Here is a 23,793-nt window from a genome sequence, read left to right on the forward strand (position 1 = left end):
ATGAGCCTCTGTTACACAGTAAGTTAGAGGCCAGCCTGGGCCTGTCTCAGTAAGCCAAAGGGCAGGGACAGGATGGGGAGATTTTTTTATTTTTTTTTTTTTTTTTTTTTTTTTTTTTTTTTTTTCCAGAGCTGGGGACCCGAACCCAGGGCCTTGCGCTTCCTAGGCAAGCTCTACCACTGAGCTAAATCCCCAACCCAGATTTTTTTTATTATTAATAACTTTATTTTTATTTTTTAAAATTGCTTCCTGGGCCAGGCAGCTACCTCAGTAGTTAAGAGCACTGGCTGTTCTTCCAGAGGCCCAGGGTTTGAATCCCAGCACCAGTAGGATTGCTCACAACCATCTCTCTAGCTCCAATGGATATCTACTACCCTCTTCTGACCTCCGAGGACACCAGACACACACATGGTGCACAGATATACACGCAGGCAAAGCAACCTTAAACATAAAATAAAAACAAATCTTTTTTTAAAAATAATAGCTTTGGGGGTTGGGGATTTGGCTCACGGTAGAGCGCTTGCCCTAGCAACCGAAGGCCCTGGGTTGGTCCCCAGCTCCAAAAAAAAAAAAAAAAAAAAAAAAAAAAATAATAGCTTTGGGCTAGAGAGTTGGCTCAGAGGTTAAGAACATTGTCTACTCTTCCAGAGGTCCTGAGTTCAATTCCCAGCAACCACATGATGGCTCACAACCATCTGTAATGGATCTGATGCCCTCTTCTGCTGTACATGTAGGTAGAATACTATATACACAATAAATAAATCTAGGGTTGGGGATTTAGCTCAGTGGTAAAGCGCTTGCCTAAAAAAAAAAAATAAATAAATAAATCTAAAAAAAAAAAAGCTTTGTTACCAGGGATTGGGTGAGACATACCTTCCAACTGAGATGGAGGAGTGGCAAATTCCAGACCAATCTGAGCTACATCTCATAGCCTTGACTCAAAGGGACAAAAGAAACAGACAAACCAGCTTCCTTACTAATGGTACAATGTTTTGCCAATGGGAGGAAGTCAGATAGATCATCTAAGAAAACCAGGCCTACTCAACATCAACAGGTCATAGAAAGTTTACAGAAAAATAACATTTCCTACCACAGAAACTATGCAGAGGTTTCCAGAAGTGTGGTCATCTGTACATCAAACAACTGCACACCACGTGATCTTCACAGGAGTCTGTCCTTACACGTTTCCAGCTGAGATGTCTACGGGCCTTGCCCAGCAGATAACAGTTTGAATGAGTCAAAAGTTAACTCCCAGGATTAAGGACTGGGGGCACAGCTTGGGGTAGAGTTGGCTGGCATGCATGAGGCTCTGGGTTTATCCTCAACACCGAGAAAAAGGGCAAAAAGGCAAAATCAAACATGGGTTTATAAGAAGCCTATTATAGTTTTGTGAAATACAGGTTCCAGAAATAGCCAAAGGAGCAAGCTTCCCATGGCGGTGATATCACATGGGCCCCGTATTTATCACTGAACACTGAACAAGCTCTAAGCAGGACCACACACTCTTCCTAAGCAGCAGCAAGCATAAACAGCAGAACCAGCCAGCTCACAGACACAGGAGCCATGGGTGACAGCACCTATACCTCAAAGTGTTACAGAGCCACAGGTCCTACAGCTCCTGCCAGCATTGCTCTTGGTTCACTTCACTCATGACTGAGGAAATGGTGCGCTTCAGCTCAAACCATGTGAAACGTTCTCACTAAGTTCACAGATCCCTCAATTCTACTCAGATTAAAAAGCCCGAAGGAAAAGAGAAACTTTTCTTTATATAGTTCATTCTGAAAAAGCTCCCTCCAAAGTTCTACCTTCCCACCCTGTAGGGCCTTGATGACTTGTAGAGAGGCAGGCAGGGATAAAGTCATTCTATTAAATGTATCAGTGTTTGAATGCAAATCCTAATCAACTTAATTCATCGGTAACTAATTCAACTCCATGGAAAAAAAAGGAGCAGTTACACAGTCCCTGCAGCCTCCTCTCCTTCTGAAATTACTGTGCTCGCCCCATAGTCGGTTGCTTGTTGTTATTTACAGTCACCGGGGACTGCTGATCATGGGGGGCTGCTGACTGAACAGCAGTGTATGAGGTGGTAGCTCACAACTGTCTTTTACTCCTGTTCCAAGGGATGACACCCTCACACTAATACACATAAAATGAAGTTAAACAGATTAGTTCTTTTAAAAAATCTGTAGATAAGATGTTTGATGTTCAGTGACCAGCTGACTGATATACATAAAAGAACTTTCAAGAAACAGCAACATAGCACCTTACCAAAATAAAATAATAATAATATACATTTGTTGTGGTGGTGGTGGCTCAGGGAGTGTTGAGACAGGGTCTGGGCCCTACAGTCCAGCATGACTAGAACTCACGGCACTCCTGCCTCAGCTGCCCAACCGCTGGGATTCTAAGTGTGCACCACCAAGTCTTACCATGTAGCCCAGGCAGGCCTGACTCTTGCCTGAGGCTCCTCAGTGCACGGATTGTAGTCATGCACCTGACCAGTATTTACTAACATTTACTTGTTTGTTTGTTTGTTTGTTTGGGGAAATAATTCTCCTGTAACCCAAACTAGCTTTAAGTTTGATGCTCAGGCAAGAATGACCTTAAACATCTGATCCTCCTGTCTCTACTTCTGGGAGGCTAGGATTAAAGAGGCATGCCACCACTCTAGTTTATGCTGCACCAGGGATAAAACCCAGGGCTTTGTGCATATGCAGCAACCACTCTCCCAACTGAGCTGCATCCCTAGCCACTTCTAAAATGATGACTGATATGTTAACATGAACCCTAGGCCTCAGCTTTGCCACTATGCTGTCAAGTCACTTAATTTTGTCTATGCTACAGTTTCTACACTGGGGATGGGGTAGATAACAATAACCATCTTCAGAAGGCTTTTGCTGAGGTTAAATTAGATAACAGCCATGAAGCAGCTCACAAAAGCCTGGCATGAAGCATAATGTGTTGTTGTTATAGTGGTGGTAAAAGTGTTGACAACATGGGGGACTAGAGAGATGGCTCAGCAGTTAAGAGACTCTTCCAGAGGTCTTGAGTTCAATTCCCAGCAAGCACACTGTGGCTCACAACCATCTGTAATGAGATCTGATGCCCTCTTCTGGTGTGTCTGAAGACAGCTACAGTGTACTTATACATAATAAATAAATCTTTTAAAAAAATGTTGACAATCTTGAAAGACGTTATACCAAGCCAGCACTCTGGAAAGGCAGGAAGAGCAGAAGTTCAAGGTCATCCTCAGCTACCTATCAAGTTCAAGGTCAGCTGGGCGATCTATGTACGCTCATTCTTGTAACAACAAAAAGTGGCTTGCAGCTGTCGGTCATACTGCCCTCAGACTCCTCGTGTCTTCAACTTTACTTCACACTCTGGCTTGTGAGCCTTTCCCTAACTCACGAACATGGTGGCTTCCATGAGAACGTGATGGCTGCAAGCCAGTAAGAAACTACTGGTGAACCACGGCAGTTTATTCATTTGTTATCACTCTCCACTCTAGAATCTGGAATTCTAGAAGCTCAGTTCTGACCAAAGGACCGGAAGCATTCCAGAGCAGACCAGAGGAAGCTGAACCTCACCCCAAAGGTCTGTGTGCATGTCACATGTCACAGTCCCAAAGGTCTGTGTGCATGTCACAGCACATAAAGCCTTGGCTGCTTCAGCCGAGCAGCTCCAAACCCAAATGTTCTCCCCTTAAACAGTGAAACAAACAACACAAACCCTTGCTGCCTTCCACTTCCTAAACAGTACCCAGAACACACTCTGGGCATGTGGAACTGTGTTTGCTTGTTGAAGTATAACTGGCATACAATAAGCTGCACATGTTTAAACCCTGGGATCAAGTTGTTTTGACACATATACATATGAACATGAAAGACACCACAAGCAAACAACCGAGACATCCATCACCTCAGAGCCTCGTGCTCCATCACAGCCCCTCCCTCCCTCCCATCTCCCTCCCTCCTCCCTCCCTCCCTCTCATCCTTCCTCCCTCCCTCCCTTCCATCCATCCTCCCTCCCTCAGTCCCTCCATCCTCTCAGCATGCTTTCTCTTTAGGCACTCATCACTGATTAGCTTGCGTTTTCTAGAATTTCCTATCAATGGAATCCCAGTGTACGCTGTCCGGCTGACCCCTGCACTATCAACAGAGCATTACTTTTAGTGCTTTTATTCCACTGTATGGATATTCCACACTTTCTTAGCTATACCTGTTGGACATTTGGAATATGTCCAGTTTGAGGCAGTCACAAAATTTACTTGAACTTTCATACTTAAATCTTTGTGGGAAGAGTTCTCAGTGCTTAAGAGCTCTTGTTCTTTCAAGGGACAAGGAAGAGGGGAAGGGCGAGATAAGCAAGAGGCATATGTAATGTCACAATGACATCTATTATCATCCACTAATTTTAAAAATTAATATAAAAAGAATACTTTTCACTGTGCATTCCTAATTCACTGTGACTCAAAGCCCTTACTTATGAGGCCCCACTTCATCAGCATCCCCCTGACTCCCGGCACTCTTCTCTCCCCATCTGCTTTCTGAGTAAGGGCTCAGAGCTTCCAACAAGCTGAGGGTAGTTTCCGCTCAGACACTTGGCTCCTGATGTCCTCTCTGTATAGGATGTCCTTTGCCCCACAGCCATAAGTAACATTCTCACTTCCTCCAGTCTCTGCTCAAAAGCCTGCCTGCTCTGGATATGAAATAGACTCCCATTTCCTCACCTTATCTTTTTCATAGTTCTTATCACTTGTCATCACATACATGTGTGTAGCAGCGGGCGCACACATGTGCAGGTATGTGCACACGTACCCAAGTCGTTCCTCCACATCAGTGCATTCCATATCTTTACATTCAACCAAATGTAGATTGAAAATATTCAGAAAAGGGGTTGGGGATTTAGCTCAGTGGTAGGGCGCTTGCCTAGCAAGGGCAAGGCCCTGGGTTCGGTCCCCGGCTCTGAAAAAAAAAAAAAAAAAAAAAGAAAATATTCAGAAAAATGTTGGGCTGGGAGTGCACACCTTTAACCCTATACTTGGCAGGCAGAGGCAAGGGATTTCCTGTGAGTCCAGGGCCAACTTGGTCTACAAACTGAGCCCCTATCTGAAAAGGAGGAGGAAGAGGAAGAAGAGGAATTTCCAAAAGCAAAACTCAAATTTGCTTTGTAGCAAGCACTACACTACTGAGTCCACACAAATGAAGTGATGTGTCAGCATCCCCTTCATCAAAGCTCCCCTGCCTAGTGTTGGTTATGCCGGAGTCATCCCGGCCTGGTTGTGTGCAATGGGACCAGATATAGAGCATACATACATCATTATCTCCTCAGCCATACAGCACTGCCTACCTTGCACTACACATAGCCATGAATGACTCGTATAGGAAGCTGTGCAAAGTCTACGTCCTAAGACTATACCATTTTATCCAACAGCTTCAGCATCTGTTTGGTATCCAACAGATCCTGGACTCCGTCCAAGGACACTGTGGGGCTGTGTATGTAGGATACTTGCTACTTACTGTCTGTAGTCCACATCTTCATGCTGAAATAGAAGCTTTGGAGAGGAAGGCTTTCGTTCTTCATCCACTGCCATGCCCTCAGCACCCAGAAGAGTAGATTTACTTCTAGCCTCCACAAGATACTCCCTTCCATTTATTTATTGGGTGGGGTTTTCTTTTCTCTTTAAAAACCTGACTATAATTTACTGGGGATATTTTTTACTCCAGATGCGCTGCTCGGGTCAATTTTCATCTCCTTAGAGTCTTTGTTCTAACTGACATTTAACCTTGCACAGCACTGAGTAAAAGGACTACTGGAGCCCAAAGGCAGAAGGCTCAGGTCAGCTTTCTTGCCATAGTTTGACATGGTACATACACCACACAGTAAACTCCTTTCCTGATCCCTTTCTAAAATGAGGAAAACACTTATATCTTCAAGGCCATCCAACGTCCCTTCTGTGCTTTCAAATTCTGTGACTCCACAGTCTTATGCGCTGTGGTTGTCCCTCATAAATTATTCACCTGTGCTTCAGTCTTATGCCTCATAATTTAAAATCATTAATGGAAGAATTCTATAATTATAGACCCTATGAAAATAGCTGCTGTTCCTTCAGAGTCTACTGGAGAGATCTGGGAGACAGTAGGAGTGCGAACATCCTAAAAGATACCCTTTAAAATACGGACAAATCTCTAATCTTCCTGAAATATGAAAAAGAAAACAGTTGCCAAAGGAACCAAAGTGGAGTTAGGAAAAATGGTTCTGTGGAGGAAGTGCTTGCTATGCAGCATGAGGGTATGAGTTTGGGGCTAGAGAGCTAGATGGGTGGTTAAGGGGATCCAGTTCAGATCCCCAGCATCCCTGTAAATTAATTCTAAGTATTAAAAAATTCTTTAAGGATGAGTGTGGTGTGCACATCTTTAATCCCAACACTTGGGAGACAGAGACAAGCAGATCTCTTTGAGTTCCAGGCCAGTCTGGTTTTCATGCAGTCCATGGCAGCCAGGGTTACTCAGTGAGACCCTGTCTCAAAAAATTAAAAGATAAAAATAAAGATCTGGAGCAAACTGCACATTCGCTCTGCTCTGCTTTTGCTGCATCCGCACAATGGACACAATGTAACTGTTGCAACTAGTAACAAGATTCACCTTCTAGAGTCCTTTGAGAATTAGTAAGACACCATCTGACACAACTGATACAGTTAAGAATTATTAAGTAAATAAGTGTGTGAATAGCTACTACTTATTTCTCTAGACACTGTAGTCTGTAACTGGAAAGGAACAGAGAAACAAAACAGCTCTGTTACTGCCAGCCCCAATGTGTATCACTTACACAAGTTCCTTTTGGAGAAGAATTAATCTGTTTTGTCATAGTCTTTCCTTAGCTGTTATGTGTCACTCAGGACACATACGGTAGACATTTTAGGAATGTCAACTGAATAACTTAGGTTTTTTTTTCTACCTCTTCTAATCTGAAAACTCAATTGTATATGCATCAAACAGTCTGGGCTCGAGGAATTTAGGTTAGTCTCTAAGGAACAAAGAGCACCATGCACTTTCCACCTTTACACAGCAGCGCCCATTAAATAAAGAGTCCACCATCATACCATCAGAGCCCTGCAGTTTTCAGGTGGTTAACTTAGACACACCTTGCTTTTTATAGAATAGGCCCAAATAAAACATAATTGTATTATGATTCCACCTTAGGGATTCTCTATCAACTCCCATATTATCGTGACTAGACTGTAAAATATGCCAATTAAGAGTTCACAGTCGGAAATTCTGAAGCAACCTCAAAGCCAGACACAAACACAGTGGACCGCATTCGCATCTCAAGCACGTCCCAAAGTCTGGCTGAACGCGATCAGATAGATCTATGCTGTTTCCAGAATCACACAGTAATGGGATTTTACCCCATTACTATAAATGTCGGTGGTAGTGAATATCAGAGTATATGGAAAAAACACAAAACAAAAGATTCCCTGTGCGGGAGGTCCTCCTCTCTGCGGTGTACCCCAGGGACCCCTCCATGCGACAATACGAATTTCACCACACTCCATGGGGAAGCAGGGTCAACATCCACCTGGCCTGGTGGAAAACACGACTGCCAAACATTCCCATCTCTAGGCAAATGCGAAACCGAGTGCAGTCGGTGGAAAGTTCCCATCCACCATATGCACATTTCCTTGGGGTGGATGGGGGTGGTGGGGAACACCACAACTGCTGAGACTGGCTGATGCACCTGCCACCGCTCCTAGACTGGGCTTCTCAGAGACCCCGAGGCGCGCGCGTGTACACACACACACACACACACACACACACACACACACACACTCTCTCTCTCTCTCTCTCTCTCTCTCTCTCTCTCTCTCTCTCTCTCTCACACACACACACACACACACACACACACACACTCTCTCTCTCTCTCTCTCTCTCTCTCTCTCTCACACACACACTCGCTCACGCCCGCCCTTGACCCTTCCCAGGCCGCGATGTAGCATCCCTTTCTCGCTGTCCAAACCGCCGGCTTCCCTGACAAAGGCCCTGGTGTCAATCCGAGGCACTGCACAGACGGGTTGCAGAATCGCTTATGGTGGAGGAAGCCTGGCAGCTGTCACTCCAGTCTCCCCAACACACAGGCACGCACACGCACGCACATAAAATCAACACAGGGCTGGGGCCGAAAAGAAGCAGAGCCTGTGCAACCGTTCAAAATACAAAAGGTCTCCGGAGCGCAGGCACCTGGGCGCGCCCGCCAAGAGACTCCCGGTGCGTGGGGGAGGGGAGCCGCCGGGCGGCGGCTGCCGGGGCTCCAGGCCGCGGCCCGAAGATGCTCTCCAGAATCGCACACACCTGCGGCGGCCTGCGGGCTCTTACTCACCTCCAGGTCGGTGTCGGCGGCCTCCGGGGCGCCGAGTATCTCGCTGGGCAGCTCGGCCAGGTCGGTGACCCGGATAAGCCCATCGTGCAGAAAGATGGTCTCCTCCTTCACCGAGAGCCACTGCGCCGAGTCCGCCGCCGCCGCCGCCGCCGCCGCTGCCGCGGCTGCCGACGAGCCCATGGTTAAGAGAAGGCGCTGCGGAGACGCTGCCACTTCAGCAACCCATGGCCGACCGCCGCGCCCGCCTTGCCCGCGCGGCTCCGCCCTAGGCGTTCCGCACCGCCATCCCCTCCACACGCCAACCCCGGCCCGGGAGACCCCGGCCCCGCCGCCGCCGCCGCCGCCGCCGCCGCCGCCGCCCTGACGAGCAGGATCCGCCTCTGCCGCTCCGCAGCCAACTGTCAGTAAGACGCCATCTTGGGGGCGGGGTTCCCGGCATGCCCCGCGGGGTGGACAATACAGGCCCCGCCCTCCTGTCTGTCTAGCTCCGCCCACATCCCCGGCCCGGCTTTATAACCAAGCTGCTGGGGCGCAGAGAAGCCCCTTCCCATGCTACCTGAGGCTGTCTGTGGCTTCGAGAGAAGACGACCCTGTTCCCCATCCCTCCTTACTCAGATGTGCACCCTTTGCTCAGGCCAGAGCTCATTCTGGAAGGATTATGGAGGGTCGACACTGTTATCTGTTAAATGAGAGAGAGATTCAGGAGTCTTTCCTAAGACGTTGGGTAGTTCAGTCTTAGAGGGTTAGCTTAGAATGCCTGAGGTCCTGTGTTCCATTTACAGCACAATAAGTAAACAAACAAAACAGACCTAGTGGTGAATGCCAACTGTCCTAGTGCTAGGAAGACAGAAGTGGGAGGACCATTGCAAGTTGCAGGCTAGCCTGGTCTACATATCAAGTTTCAGGCCAACCTGGGCTGCATAAGGTGTTACAGGCCAGCTAGGCCTATGTAGGCCCTGTTTTAAAAAAAAAATACATAAAACAGTAAGGAAATTATAAAATACTGAAGGCTGATATATACTAGACATTATGCACTTGGTCATGAGAACTTGGTAAAACTCACAGCCGATGGTTAGTATTTACAGAAAAAAAAGTACAAAGAAACAACTGACATCTGATGAAAATAAAGTGTCTATCAACGAATGCCCTTAGGCTGGAGAAATGGTTGACAGGTTGACACTGGTTGCTCTTCCAGAGGACCGGGGTTCAATTCCCAGCACTCAAAGGGCAGCACACAACCATTTATAACTTCAGTCCCAAGGGACCTCACATCCTCTTCCGGTCTCCAAGATCACTGCATAGATGTGGCGCACAGACATACATGCAAGCAAACGCATAAAAAAAATAAAAATTAATATTAAACCAAAGCGATACTTTCCTTCAGGCTCCTGGCTTTTTAATCGTGCTCCGTTAGTGAAAATGACAAGCTTTGTCATCTTCAACACCGACATGCACCTTTCCAAACATGTGTACTTACCAGGCTTGCCTTTAACCCCAGAGCTCAGGAGGCAGAAGCAAGATGACCTCTGTGAGTTCAAGGCCAGCCAAAGCTACATAGCTCCAGGACAGCCAGGCCTGCATAGGGAGACCCTGTCTCAAAAAAACAAACATCCAAAAGGATGTGGCTATCTATCTACCGCTCACGCATTCAACAAGTGTTTCGTGATCCCTTCTGCAGGACCCTGTTCTTGGTGTGGGGTTTTACAGACACAAACACAGCAAGAATACCTGCTCTTGTGGAACCTGCAACCAGATGTGATGGAATGGACTTGACATGCACCTCAGTGATGCAGCCCTCGCTTAGCATGCACACCCCATTTCCCTACCCCCCATCCCCATTGCACAACATCATTCCCTATCTCTGTAATCTTGGTACTCTGAAGATTCAGGCACCAGGATCCAGAGCTCAAGGTCGTCCTTGGCAACATAGCAAGACCAAGGACAACCCAGACTATGTGAGACCCCGTCTCAAATCAGCAGCCACAGCAAGAATATGGAGCCAAGCCACTTGTAGTATGCCTGTAATCTCAGCATTCAAGAAGCCGAGACAAGAGGAGAGCCAGGAGTGTGAAGCTAGCCTGGGCTACACAGTGAGACCTTGCCTCAAAAAACAAAGCAAAGAGATGGCTCGGTGGGTAAAGGAATTGCTTCACTTCACTGCATTTGGGTCCTCACCATCCATGTAAAAACTGATCTTGGCTGTGTATGGGCCCCTAGTGCTCACAAGTGTGTCCCCACAGGTGGAGACAGGAGGGTCCCTGGGACTCACTGCCCATCCAATCCAGCTGAACTTATGAGCTCCAGATTCACTGTGAGACCATGTTTCAAGGAGGCGTCAGGCTGAAAAAAAAAAAAAGGGCTTGGTGCTCAAGAGCTCTTCCTGCCCTTACAGAAGACCTGAATTCAGTGCCCAGCACCCATGTTGAACAGCTCAGACCTGTACTCATATACACATACTCACCCTCCCACATCTGCATGCTTTAGAAAATAATATGTCGGGCTGGAGAGATGGCTCAGCGGTTAAGAGCACTGACTGCTCTTCCAGAGGTCCTGAGTTCAATTCCCAGCAACCACATGGTAGCTCACAGCCATCTGTAATGGGATCTGATGTCTTCTTCTGGTATATCTGATGACAAGCTACAGTATACTGATATATATTAAATGAATATTTTTTTTTTTGGTTCTTTTTTTCGGAGCTGGGGACCGAACCCAGGGCCTTGCGCTTCCTAGGCAAGTGCTCTACCACTGAGCTAAATCCCCAACCCCAATATTTTTTAAAAAAAGAAAATAATATGTCCTGCATGGTGACACACACTGTTAGTACTAGACCTCGGCAAGCAGAGGCAGGCAGATTCCTGAGTTTGAGGGCAACCCAGTCAAAACAGTAGGTTCTAAGCCAGCTACACCAGGGGACCTTGTTTCAAATAAATAAAGTAAGTAATAACGTATTAGTGAGGAGATGCCCACACGGTAACTGCTCCATCGGATCCCAGGGGCAGGTAGTATACTGCTTTAGAGTCTGGACCTGAAGTGCTCCCCTGGGTGCATGTGTTGCAGGCCCCAGGGCTTTTAATGCAGCTGTGTTTGGAGATGGAGTTTGAGGAAATGTTAGAGTCCAAATGTAATTGGCTATTGATGGCTGAAACTGTTGGATCCTGGTGAGGTATAGCAGCAGAAGTCTGCCTCTTCTCCGCAGTCCTTTCTCCCACCTGCCTCTGTGCTAGCCAGCACAAGGGGAGGGGCTTTCTCTGGCACACGCTCCCATTACCATGGCATCCTGCCCCACCGGAGAGCTGAAAGCAATAAAGCCCCTTGAGCACAGACGGAAACCTCCCTGATCGTTAAGCTCATCTTCTCAGGCATTTTTTCCCAGCTTAGACGCAGTCCCACCTTTCATTATCTCTTCAATGTCACAAAGCCGGACAACACTGAAGCTTAGATTTGAACCCAGGCCTGGGTGATTTCTCCACACCCCCAGCTTCCTTATTTGGGCTCTTTTTTTATTAATATTATTAATTTTTATTTATATATATACATTGTAGCTGTCTTCAGACACATCAGAAGAGGGCACCAGATCTCATTACAGTTGGTTGTGAGCCACCATGTGGTTGCTGAGATTTGAACTCAGGACCTCTGGAAGAGCAGTCAGCGCTCTTAAGTGCTGAGCCTTTTCTCCAGCCTGAACCCCTTCATTTTTTTTTTCTTTTTTGCTCACATCTTCTTTTCTTTTCTTTTTTTTTTCTTTTCTTTTTTTCGGAGCTGGGGACCGAACCCAGGGCCTTGTGCTTGCTAGGCAAGCGCTCTACCACTGAGCTAAATCCCCAACCCCTCACATCTTCTAAATGGTTCAGGTTTTAAACTCTCAGTGCCCAGCTTAAGTGGTTCAACGATTTCCTGTTTATAGTTTAAGATCAGGAATCAAGGGGGTCAGAAACTCTTGTCTCCTTCCCCAATTAGTGAAAACAGTCGGTGCCCAGGCCTTAATGGCTTTGGACTGAATAATGAATGATTATTTAATATTTTAACAACAGTAATTAATTAGTCATTAACATACCTTGATGAGGCAGCTGAAGAATTAATATTTATAGAGCCCCCATTGGAAATAAGTCTATTTGGTGGGAATTTTTAGATTGGCTCCTTTTTCTGTAGTTTGGAGCAAGACAAAAAATCTCTGCTCAAAAGAACTTAAGCTTCAGACTACAGGGAAAGAATTCCTATTTAGTCATGACGTGAGAGAGAGAGAGAGACAGAGACAGAGACAGAGACAGAGACAGAGACAGAGAGAGACAGATAGACAGAGAGACAGAGACAGAGAGAGAAAGAGAGAGAGAGAGAGAGTCCCTTATAAACAAGGAAGATGTATAACTTTTTTACATTAAAAATTTTATCTAGGGTTGGGGATTTGGCTCAGTGGTAGAGTGCTTGCCTAGCAAGCGCAAAGGCCCTGGGTTCGGTCCCCAGCTCCAAAAAAAAAGAAAAGAAAAAAAAAAAATTTTATCTAAATGGAGCAGTGATGGTGCATGCCTCTAATCCCAACACTGAGACAGAGGTAGGTGGATCTGACTCTACAGAGTGAGTTCCAGACAACCAGGGCTACACAGAGAAACCCTGTCTCCAAAAACCACACACACACACACACACACACACACACACACACACACACACACACACACACATATATATTTACAGACAGTGGTGGTGCATGCCTTTAACCCCAGCACCTGGAAGGCAGAGGCAGGCAGATTTCTGTGGACTCTAGGCTAGCCTGGCCTACAGAGTAAGTTTCCAGGACAGTGGGCGCTACACAGAGAAGCTGTCTGGATAAACAAAACAGCTTTATTTTATTTTCTTCGTATGAGTGTTTTCTCCTCGTGTATATCTAGGCATCGTCTGCAAGCCTGGTGACATCAGAGGTCAGAAGAGCTCTAAGAAAGCCTTCTACCAATCGAGCTACATCCCCAGTCCCAGTGTATGACTTACAACTTCCTTTTTAAAATTGCCCCTCCCTCCTCCTCTCTTTCTCTTTTCAATTTTTTAGATTTATCCATTTTATTATTATGTGTGCACCACATGGGTGCCCAGTGGCTTTAGAGCTCAGAAGAAGCCATTGGATTCCCTAGAAGTTACAGGTAGCTGAGAGCCACCATCCTGCTGAGACTGAACGCTGGTCCTCTTTGAGAACAAGGGCTGTTAACTGTTAAGCCATTTCTCCAGCCATCTCTTTGCAGGGGCTCACAGCCCAAGCTGGCCTCGAACTTGCTCTGTAGCTAAGAATGACTTTAAACTTCTTGGTCCTTCTACCTCCACTGCGGGATTACAGGCGTATACCACACATCTAGCCAGAATCCTCTGTAACGTTTCTTTGGAGAACAAAGAATCAAGATGGGGAAAGGGGCCCTGTTGGCCAGGCAACCCCTTGTGAAAGAGCTCAGAGGAAGAGGGTACAGCAGGAAGACACCTATCACTCACCCACGCGCGTGGGAGCGGTAACTCCCTAAGACAGAACATAGGGAGCTTGTGGATGGCCATCTAGCGTTTCAGCTGCTGATGCAATGGTGGCTGGCCTTGGCCCAAGTTAGGGCCCCTCAGGGATTTTGCAATGTCTCTCCCTGCTGCTGGCATTTCTGTTCCAGCTGATTGTCTGAACTGAGTCCGTAATCCTTATTGGGTGCTCAAATATGCAAGTGTGGCACGAAGATAAGCAGTCTCTACCAAGCTGAATATGGCTTAAAGATAGTTCTAGAAGGAGCTGCCAGGCAAATTTATAAGGGAATTGACAAAGACAGGAAATATATATATATATATATATATATATATATATATATATACATATACATACACACACACACACACACACGCACACACACACACATCTGTCAAACACCCGCGGAGATTATTTCCACGCCACTAATCGTGGTCTAAAAGAGGAAACACCCATGCCTCTGCTAACAAAATCCTTTCTAAGGGATTCAGTAGGCCGGGTTCATTTTGGGGGCTCCTTATTTTCTGCTCATGGGCAGGTGTTTGAGCAAAGAAGCAAAGAAATCCGATGAAAGAAATTCTAGAGAATCTTCTTGGAGCTCCACGGGATTAGCAGAACTAAGGGACAGCCTTGGCTTCGAGGAAAACCGCCAAGACGAAGCCGCTTTGAATGCTACACTAGATTCCTTTTAGATGCCATTACCTTGGACATCTGAAGGATGCTGTGTGTCCCTGGCGCCCCCTCGTGGGCCGCCGAGGCATTGTTGCCTTGAATTACATATTCCAGGTTGGAAATCTGTAGTTTTCATTCCGGCTGCAAAAACAAGCCCAGTGGTGAGCAGCTCGTGTTTTTTTTTTTGTTTTTTTGGTTTTTTTTGTTTTTGTTTTTGTTTTTTTGTTTTTTTTTTTTTTTTTTGGAAACGAGCTCCTGAAGCTCAGATTGGTCTTAAACGTACTACACAGACAAAGGCTGGCCTTGAACTTCTCCTTGTGACATGTACAACCCTCTCAGTGACATGTACAGCATGCTTGGTTGTTCCTTTTTTTACTTTTTTTTTTCTTTTCTTTTTTTTTTTCGGAGCTGAGGACCGAACCCAGGGTCTTGCGCTTGCTAGGCAAGAGCTCTACCACTGAGCTAAATCTCCAACCCCCTTTTTTGACTTTTTAATTTATTTTTATTTTACATGAATGAGTGTCTGGCCTGTATGTAAGTCTGCGCACTATCGTACACGCAATGCCCCCGGAATCCAGAAGAGAGTATCAGATCCACTAGGACTGGAGTTATAGCTCCATGAGCTGCTATGTGGGCTCTGATTATTGAACCGGATCCTCTGAAAGAGCAGCCAGTGCTCTTAACCACTGAGCCATCTCTCCAGGAACTTAGCTGCTTTTCTACATTCTTTTCTTGAAGGATTCAAAGATCACATGGTGTTTTTATTTCTCCCTTTCTCTTCATGATTTCCAGATACTTTCAAGCTGCTTCCAGAACTTAAAATTTCATAAAAATTTTTTAAAAGAATTTATTTTATTTATGCATCTGAGTATGCTGTAGCTGTCTGCAGACACACCAGAAGAGGGCATCAGATCCCATTACAGATGGTTGTGAGCCACCATGTGGTTGCTGGGAATTGAACTCAGGACCTCTGGAAGAGCAGTCAATGCTTTCAACCACCGAGCCATCTCTCTAGCCCCAGTCCTTGCTTTTTAATTTTTAAAACTATTTATTTATTTTATTCTATGTGTGTGCAAGTTTTGCCTGCGTGTATGTATGTGCATCACGTGAGTGCCTGGTATCTTCTGAGGTCAGAAGAGGGGATTGGATCTTCTGAGACTGAAGTTGCAGATGGTTGTGAACCACCATGTGGGTGCTGGGAATTGAACCCAGATCCTCTGCAAGAGCAACAAGTGCTCTAAACTTCTGAACCATTCCTCCAGTCCCTGGTGGTTGTATAAATAATTATTAAAAATTTACGGGTTGGGGATTTAGCTCAGTGGTAGAGCGCTTGCCTAGCAAGCGCAAGGCCCTGGGTTCGGTCCCCAGCTCCGGAAAAAAAAAAATAGAAAGAAAAATTTACATCAGGGCCAGGCATGGTGGCAAACGCCTTTAGTCCCAGCACTCAGGAGGCAGAGACAGGCAGATCTCTATGAGTTCAAGGCCAGCCTGATCTATAGATTGAGTTCTAGGACAACGAAGAAACCCTGCCTCAAAAAAAAAAAAATTACATTGGATATCTGTAGGGAGCGTCCATGCCCATGACTGCCAACACACTGGGGGGTTCTAATTAGTAAATATCGATAAAGCACCAAGGATGTAGCTGCGTGATAGTGAAAGAGCCAGGGTGGGGCCAGTCTGGGGCCAGTGGGAAAATTCCCACCACAACCTCCAAGCACAAGGACCCCTCCCTTCCAGGAGGAAAAAAGCTGGTTTAGTTCCTAGAACAGCTACAAACTGTCACACAAAGCTACCTGTGGGGCTGGAGAGGTGGCTCAGCGGTTAAAAGCACCCGACTGCTCTTCCAGAGGTCCTGAGTTCAAATCCCAGCAACCACATGGTGGCTCACAACCATCTGTAATGAGATCTGATGCCCTCTTCTGGTGTGTCTGAAGACAGCTACAGTGTACTTATAGATAATAAATGAATAAATCTTTAAAAAAAAAAAAAAAAAAAAAAAAAAAAAGCTACCTGTGGCTCCCAACCGACCTCCCGTTGGGAAAGTCTTGAACCATACACTGAGTCCGATCTGGGAGTTGTTTCGTTCCACCAAATGTGTATAGTACCCTACCTAGTTACCATTGTTTGAATTCTGCTCCAATTGTGTGCAAGGTATATATAACTCTCTGTTAGAGTCTGCTCAGGGTCATCTCCCCTTGAGGTGGGAGGACCCCAACATGTTGGAATTAAACTCCTCTTGCTTTTGCATCGATCACTGCCTCCGTGCGTCTCATTCAGGAGGTCCTGGAAGAGGTTCAACTCGGACCTCACAGTAGAGCTTCTGAGCTTATGCAATCCCAGGATTCCCTCATTAGCATAAAAAAACAATAGTAGCTTAAAACTGTGGCTGAGGTTATAGCTCAATTGGTAGAATGCTTGTGTAGCATGCACAAAGCCCTGGGTTCAATTCTCAGCATACCACATAAGTCGTCCATGGTGGCACACAGCAAACTCTAGAAGCAGAGGCAAGGGCATGCATCTAGATCTCAGGCTACATTCCACAGTGAGTCTGAAGCCAACCTGGTGTCCCATTCATTTTTTTCAAACCTTCTTTTTTTTTTTTTTTTTTTTTTTTTTTCTCGGGCTGGGGACCAAACCCCAGGGCTTTAAACTTGCTAGGGCAAGCACTCTACCACTGAGCTAAATCTCAACCTCTCAAACCTTTTAATGAAGGTCCTTAAACAATTTAATCTCCCTCATAGTCCACCACCCACCAGAGGTAGCAGGAGAGAAAGGATATGGGCAGGTGGGGAGAGAGAAGTGGACCTGTTTGGAGCAAAAGGTTCTTTGGAGAAACTGCTGTCTGTATTGTCTGGAAATCAGCAGTTCAGTTCACAGGTTAACAGGCAGTGGTAGCTGGATTCACTTGCACACAGTACACAGATAATACCAGCAGTCCAATTTGGTAGAGTCTGGTTAGCAACAGCAGTGACAAGACCTAGCAGAGACAGCCACACATTTAGCCTCAGCTCGAGTCAGCAGGAGGGACCAGGAGTTTTTGCCTGTGCCTCTCTCAGAGAAGCGGAAGATCAGCGAGGACTTGAGACCAAAAGCATTGCACATCTAGCTCTATAGCAAGACCAAGCTCCACCCCTGTAACTGTCCGTCAAGTCCTTTTTTTTTTTTTTTTTTCAGAGCTGGGGACCGAACCCAGGGCCTTGTGCTTATAGGCAAGCTCTACCACTGAGCTAAATCCCCAACCCCCCATCAAATCCTTTTTATACGCTTCCAAACATCACTGTCCTCCACGGGTCTTGCCTCAGCATGTGAGTCTCTCTCAGCTGACATCACTCTGCTAATCAGCCTAAGTCTGTGGAAGCAGCCAGAAACTGCAGCACACCACCGTCAGTTTTTTGGTGTGTTCCTCTGTGTTCTATGGCATCTGGACAAATGCAGCTCAACTATGCAATGTAAGGCAGACTGATACATGCATTGTTAGCAAAAGAATCCTTCACCATGTGTCCTTTTACACTCTTGCTTTCACAGAACATCCTCTCTCCTGTGTCTGCTTCAGCAAAACATTCCTTCATGAGTCGGCCTTAGCCTTTCACACCTGTGTCCAATTTACCTAATGTTCCTTCACGTGTTTGCCCCAGCGAAACACCATCCAACCGACTTTCCAAAGAACCCCTTAACTTTCTGCTTCAGCCTGGATTTCATGAGACATCTTTAATCTTACCACTCTAGGCAGGGGCTTTCAGATCTCTGTGAGTCAGAAAGCAGCCTGGTCTACAGAGTGAGTTTTAGGACAGCCAGGGGCACGCCGCAGTGAGACCTTCTCTCAAAAGACAAAGTGTGTGGTGGCACATGCCTTTAGTTCCAACGCTAAGGAGGCAGAGTCAGGCAGATTTCTGTGAGTTCGAGGCCAGCCTGGTCCACAGAGCAAGCTCCAGGGCAGCCTGGGGTATACGCTGAGATCCCATCTCAAAAAAAATAAATAAAATAAATGAATGAAATAATAATGTTTAGTTGGGCATGATGGTACTTTGCAATGAGCAAAGTGATCCTATCTTTCCATTTCTTCTGTCTGAGCATGTGCGCCTGTGTAGTAACAATCCTCTGATCTCACCTCGATTGGATTCCACATCTGCGTGGGATCAGGCAGTATTTATCAGCCTATGCCTTAATTACTGCACTTGACATCACATTCTCCCAAATCTGGAAGATGACTCAGCTCCCCCTTCAAGGCAGAATAAGCACCCATTGTATAGATTTGCCACATCCTCTTCACCCAGTGATAGACCCATGTTCAGTCCACATATTGGCTACACTCAAGAATACCACCATCCACTTTAGTAGTTTCCTGTTCCCCGGTATCGCTCTTAACCTCAACTCCACACACAGTGATCATTCAAAGTATGGCATTGTTAGCCTACATTTAAATCTGTAGTGCACTTGCCTGGTTCCCTAAGAGGCCCTCACAAAATCCCCAGGGTCTTGTCTTACCTCAGCTACAGTGATACTTCCCACAATTCCCTGTGGCTACCCAACTCTTTAACTTCATCTGTGTCTTACCCAAATTTCTGGCTGAATCTCTGCTACATTAGAAACGTGATTCTTGGGGTTGGGGATTTAGCTCAGTGGTAGAGCGCTTGCCTAGCAAACGCAAGGCCCTGGGTTCCGTCCCAAGCTCAGAAAAAAAGAAAAGTAAAAAAAAAAAAAGAACGTGATTCTTGTCATTTGAATGAGAACAATGGCCCGCTAGGCACATGTATTCGAATACTTGGTTCCTGGTTGGTGGAACTGCTCCAGGAGGATTTGAGGCGTGGCCTTGTTGGAGGAGGTGTGTCACTAGGGGGCTGGTTTTGAGGGTTTCAAAAGCCCACCCCACCCCTCCCTCCCCCTCTCTCTGCCTTGTGGTTGTGGATCAGAAGCAATCTCTTAGTTATTGCTTCAGCACCATGCATGCCTGCCTGCTTGCCCGTCGGTTGCTGTGCTCCCCGCCATGATGTTCGTGGACTCACCTTGTGAAAAAAGAAGCCCCAATAAACTCTCCTCTAAGCTGCTTTGGTCATGGTGTCTCTTTATAGCAATAGAAAAACAACTAAGACAATTCTCTTCCTTGTTTATTAAAACTATTCATGAGGCATCTGGTTGTCCTCTCTTCTTATCTCATCCCTGTAGGTCTCACTGTGGCTGCCATGCATGGGGGAAGCCGAGGAGCAGCTGGCAGCCTACCAGCTGCCCAGCCCATTCGCTTGCATACCCGCCATCCTTGATGTAAGCCCTGGCTCCAGTTGCTTTGAGCCGTCATCCAGGCCACGTGGTTGAGATGGCGTCCACAGCCGCACGCATAGCAATGGACTCAGCTGCGAGGCATGCGGTTAGTGCTCTGCCCAGCATCTTCACGGGGGAAAGCTTGGGGCTTTCCCAACTTGCAGTCCAGCCTTACAGCTCCCCACCCTCCACCCCCGCCACCCTTGGCAGGTGAGGTCCTGTTCCTGTGACATCGAGCAGTTCCTGGCCGTTTGACCACTCGGAGTGACCTATCCCTTTGTGAGAGCTCCAGCAAGGTCCCGGATGCAGTGCAAATACCACCAAGGTCTGGAATCCCTGCCCTGGGGAATCTTCTTAGCCTATGGTCCTGCTTCTATCCCCATCCAACCCCTCACAGGACCACAATGAGATTGTATCTGGGACTGGGAACAAGGAGAGGGCATCTCACCCCACAGGTTATCAAATGACATAAATGTTTGATTAAAGAGTTTACCTAAAGGGGGGAGTGGGCAATGGTGTCCCAGCAAGGCAGAGGCAGGTGGATCCCTGAGTTCACTGAAAGCCTGGTCTACAGAGTGAGTTCCAGGAGAGCCATGGAGAGAAACCCTGTCTTCAAAAACAAGGAAGCCAAAAAAAAAAAAAAAAAAAAAAAAAAAAGACTTTACTTAAAAATGAAGCAAAACTGGCTGGAGAGATGGCTCAGTGGTTAGAGCACTGACTGCTCTTCCAGAGGTCCTGAGTTCAAATCCCAGCAACCACAGGGTGGTTCACAACCATCTGTGATGAGATCTGGTGCCCTCTTCTGGTGTGTCTGAAGACAGCTACAGTGTGCCCATATATAATAAATCAATCTTCAAAAAAATTTAGCAAAACTATTCATCCATGTCCTTTTTTGTTTTTTTTTTAAGCCATGACTATGCTGGGTTGAATAGTTTCCTTGGAATTTGCAGCCACCGGAATCTTGTAAATTTGTTGTTTGAAAACAGGGCCTATGCAAAGTAGTTTCTCTATGTGCATATGCATGTGTTTGCATGTGCCTGTGTGTATATATGTGCCTGTGTGTATGAGTCTCTATCTGTATATACATGTGTGTATCTGAGTATACATATACATGTGTATCTCTATATTTGATGTGTATATCTGAGTATACACACATGTATATCTATGTCATATTTGTATGCACATGTGTGTGTATATCTGTGTGCATGGTTGTGCAAAGCTGAATGCATGAGTGCACTGAAGCACAGCCGTTTGCTCAAGTGAGGCTAGAGTCTTCTGTCACTCTCTGCTTTACCCCTTCAGACAGGGTCTCTCATCCAACTGGACGCTCGCTCCATAGTCTGCCTAGTAGCCAGCCAAGGAACTTTCAGGATCTACTGTCTCTGCCCCTAATCCTGAGGCCTCTTATATGGGCGCTAGGGATTTGAACTCAGGTCCTCACGTTTGCTGGCCAAGTGCTCTTCCACACTGAGCACCTTCTCAATACCTCAACATCCCATTCACAATCCTTTCTTCCGGGGGTTGGGGATTTAGCTCAGTGGTAGAGCGCTTGCCTAGCAAGCACAAGGCCCTGGGTTCGGTCTCCAGCTCTGAAAAAAAAAAAAAACAAAAAACAAAAAAACAAAAACAAAAAACAATCCTTTCTTCCTCTTAGCAGTATCTGAACCCCAACGGAACCCTTGCACTTCAGTGACATACCTGTGCATGTACCTAAGTAAGCCGGGGTGACTGAAGTAGAAACGTATAGCTTCCTTATGCTCACACTGGTAAGCTTACCTTCTGTGTCCTCACGACAAATGAAATAAACCTTTTTTAAAGCATAGTGTCAGACACCATAGTCCTTGTGTTGATCTAAGGAGTGCCTTGCCTTAGGGTTAGGGTTAGGGATAGGGCTGAGGAAGCACCGTGGGAAGCAGACTTTTCATTGATTAATTTAGGTCAGTACAGACTTGGCCTAATTCCTGGTGAGGAACATGGGGAAGGGTAGGTAGCTCATTTGTTTGGAAAGCATGTCCCAAGCTTGGAAGCAGAAAGCCAGAATACGAGGAACTTTAAGAAAGGTGATACGGGGTCTGAAAAGAGAACTCAGTGGTGAAGAGGGGCTGCTCTACCAAAAGATGAGGGTCTGTTCCCAGCACTTAAATGGCAGCTCACAAATGCCAATGACTTCAGTTTCAGGGGTAGCTGATGTCCCCTTCTAGCTTTCAAGGGCACCAGGAACACATGTAACACACACAGATACATAAGCAGGCTAAACACTAATATGTATAAAAAAAAAAAAAAGCTTTTTTTTTTTAAAGCAATCCAATAGAGGTCCAATAATAATATGGCTCAGGGGGGGCAAAAATAAATTTTTTTTAGAAAAATAATTTATTTTTATGTGTATTGGCGCTTTGCCTGCATGTATGTTTGTGTGAGGGTGTCAGCTGTAATCTTCTATGTGAATGCTGGGAATTGAACCAGGATCCTCTAGAAGGGCCAGTGCTCTTAGCTGGGAAGATGGTGATCTTCCCAGCCCTACACTTACTGACCTCTTTTTTTTTTTTTTTTGGTTCTTTTTTTCAGAGCTGGGGACCAGAACCCAGGGCCTTGCGCTTCCTAGGTAAGCGCTCTACCACTGAGCTAAATCCCCAGCTTACTGACCTCTTTAAGCACACTTTGGTACACATTTGCCCACATGCATTCAATAGTCATCTTTTAATTTTTGGGTGAAAAAAAAAATGAAGTTTAGGATTGGAGAGATGGCTCAGCGGTTAAGAGCATTGACTGCTCTTCCAGAGGTCCTGAGTTCAATTCCCAGCAACCACGTGGTGGCTCACGGCCATCTGTAATGAGATCCGATGCCCTCTTCTGGTGTCTGAAGACAGCCACAGTGTTCTTTTTTTTTTTTTTTTTCTTCGGAGCTGGGGACCGAACTCAGGGCCTTGTGGTTGCTAGGCAAGCGCTCTACCCACTGGGCCAAATCCCCAACCCCTTTTTTTTTTTTTTTTTTTTTTTTAAAGATTTATTTATTTATTATATAAGTACACTGTAGCTATCTTCAGACACACCAGAAGAGGGCATCAGATCTCATTACAGATGGTTGTGAGCCACCATATGGTTGCTGGGATTTGAACTCAGGACCTTTGGAAGGGCAGCTAGTGCTCTTAACCGCTGAGCCATCTCTCCAGCCCTAGCCACAGTGTTCTTATATAAATCTTTTTAAAAATGAAGTTAATAGAGTTAAGTCCTAAGGGTAGAATGGTAGAGTGAGCTGGAAAGGTGGGCCCCTCAGACAGCTTTGTCTGCCTGAGGGGCAATGGAAGCACAGTTGTGAAGAACCACTTGCTGGTTACCAGACCAGGGACTACAGACCAAGACTTGCCTCAAAGATGCATTAGTCAGGTGCAGCCCCCTCCTGTTGCCCCACCCAGCCACATAGTAACAGTTTTAACAGCTAGAAGTCCGCTGGGGAAGCACGTGTGGGTAGCACGGGGCCTGCACATAGCTCCAGGGTCCACCAGCAGTCCACAAAGGGAACACAGTGTGATTTGTACATTAACCTCAGGAATCCCAGGTAAAGGCAGGATTAAAAAGCTCTCAAACTATCAGAAGGGTAAAAGGCTGCTCATTGGTCAGCTAACTACACATTATTAAATCACATGCATGTAGGCTAGCATGAGGTACTTAACCCAAGCAAATCAACATGTCCACAGACTTTATAACCCACTTTATTCATGACTAATAGCTTAAGAGTTCAATACCCTCAAACACCAGACACACATGTGATACATGCTGGCTCTTGCAGAGGACTGGGGTTTGAATCCCTGCACTGACTTTGATGGCTTACACAATCTGGTATCCTTAACTCCAGTCCCAAAGGATAAGGCTGTCTTTTGACCTAAGGACACCAGGAATACACATGATACACAAAAATACACATGAAATGTTACCACCATGCCCGGCCTAAGAGGAGGGCTCTCCATGAATGTTTTAGCATGTACACACTATGAAATACCATTTATGTA

General features: G+C 46.1%; 1 protein-coding gene across 2 annotated transcripts in view; it reads right to left on the minus strand.

Annotated features, from left to right (window-relative positions):
- The window catches only part of Hectd4 (HECT domain E3 ubiquitin protein ligase 4), a 150,667-nt gene extending 141,963 nt beyond the window's left edge, over nt 1-8,704 (minus strand). For both annotated transcript variants that reach the window (XM_032886787.1, XM_032886788.1), the window contains exon 1: nt 8,377-8,704. In XM_032886787.1, the coding sequence (XP_032742678.1) occupies nt 8,377-8,556 (180 nt within the window). In that variant the 5' untranslated portion in view covers nt 8,557-8,704. The remainder of the gene's footprint in view (nt 1-8,376) is intronic.
- Between the last annotated feature and the right edge of the window lie 15,089 nt (nt 8,705-23,793).

The sequence above is a fragment of the Rattus rattus genome, chromosome 16 (assembly GCF_011064425.1).
Source record: "Rattus rattus isolate New Zealand chromosome 16, Rrattus_CSIRO_v1, whole genome shotgun sequence".
In the NCBI taxonomy this organism is placed as follows: Eukaryota; Metazoa; Chordata; class Mammalia; order Rodentia; family Muridae; genus Rattus; species Rattus rattus.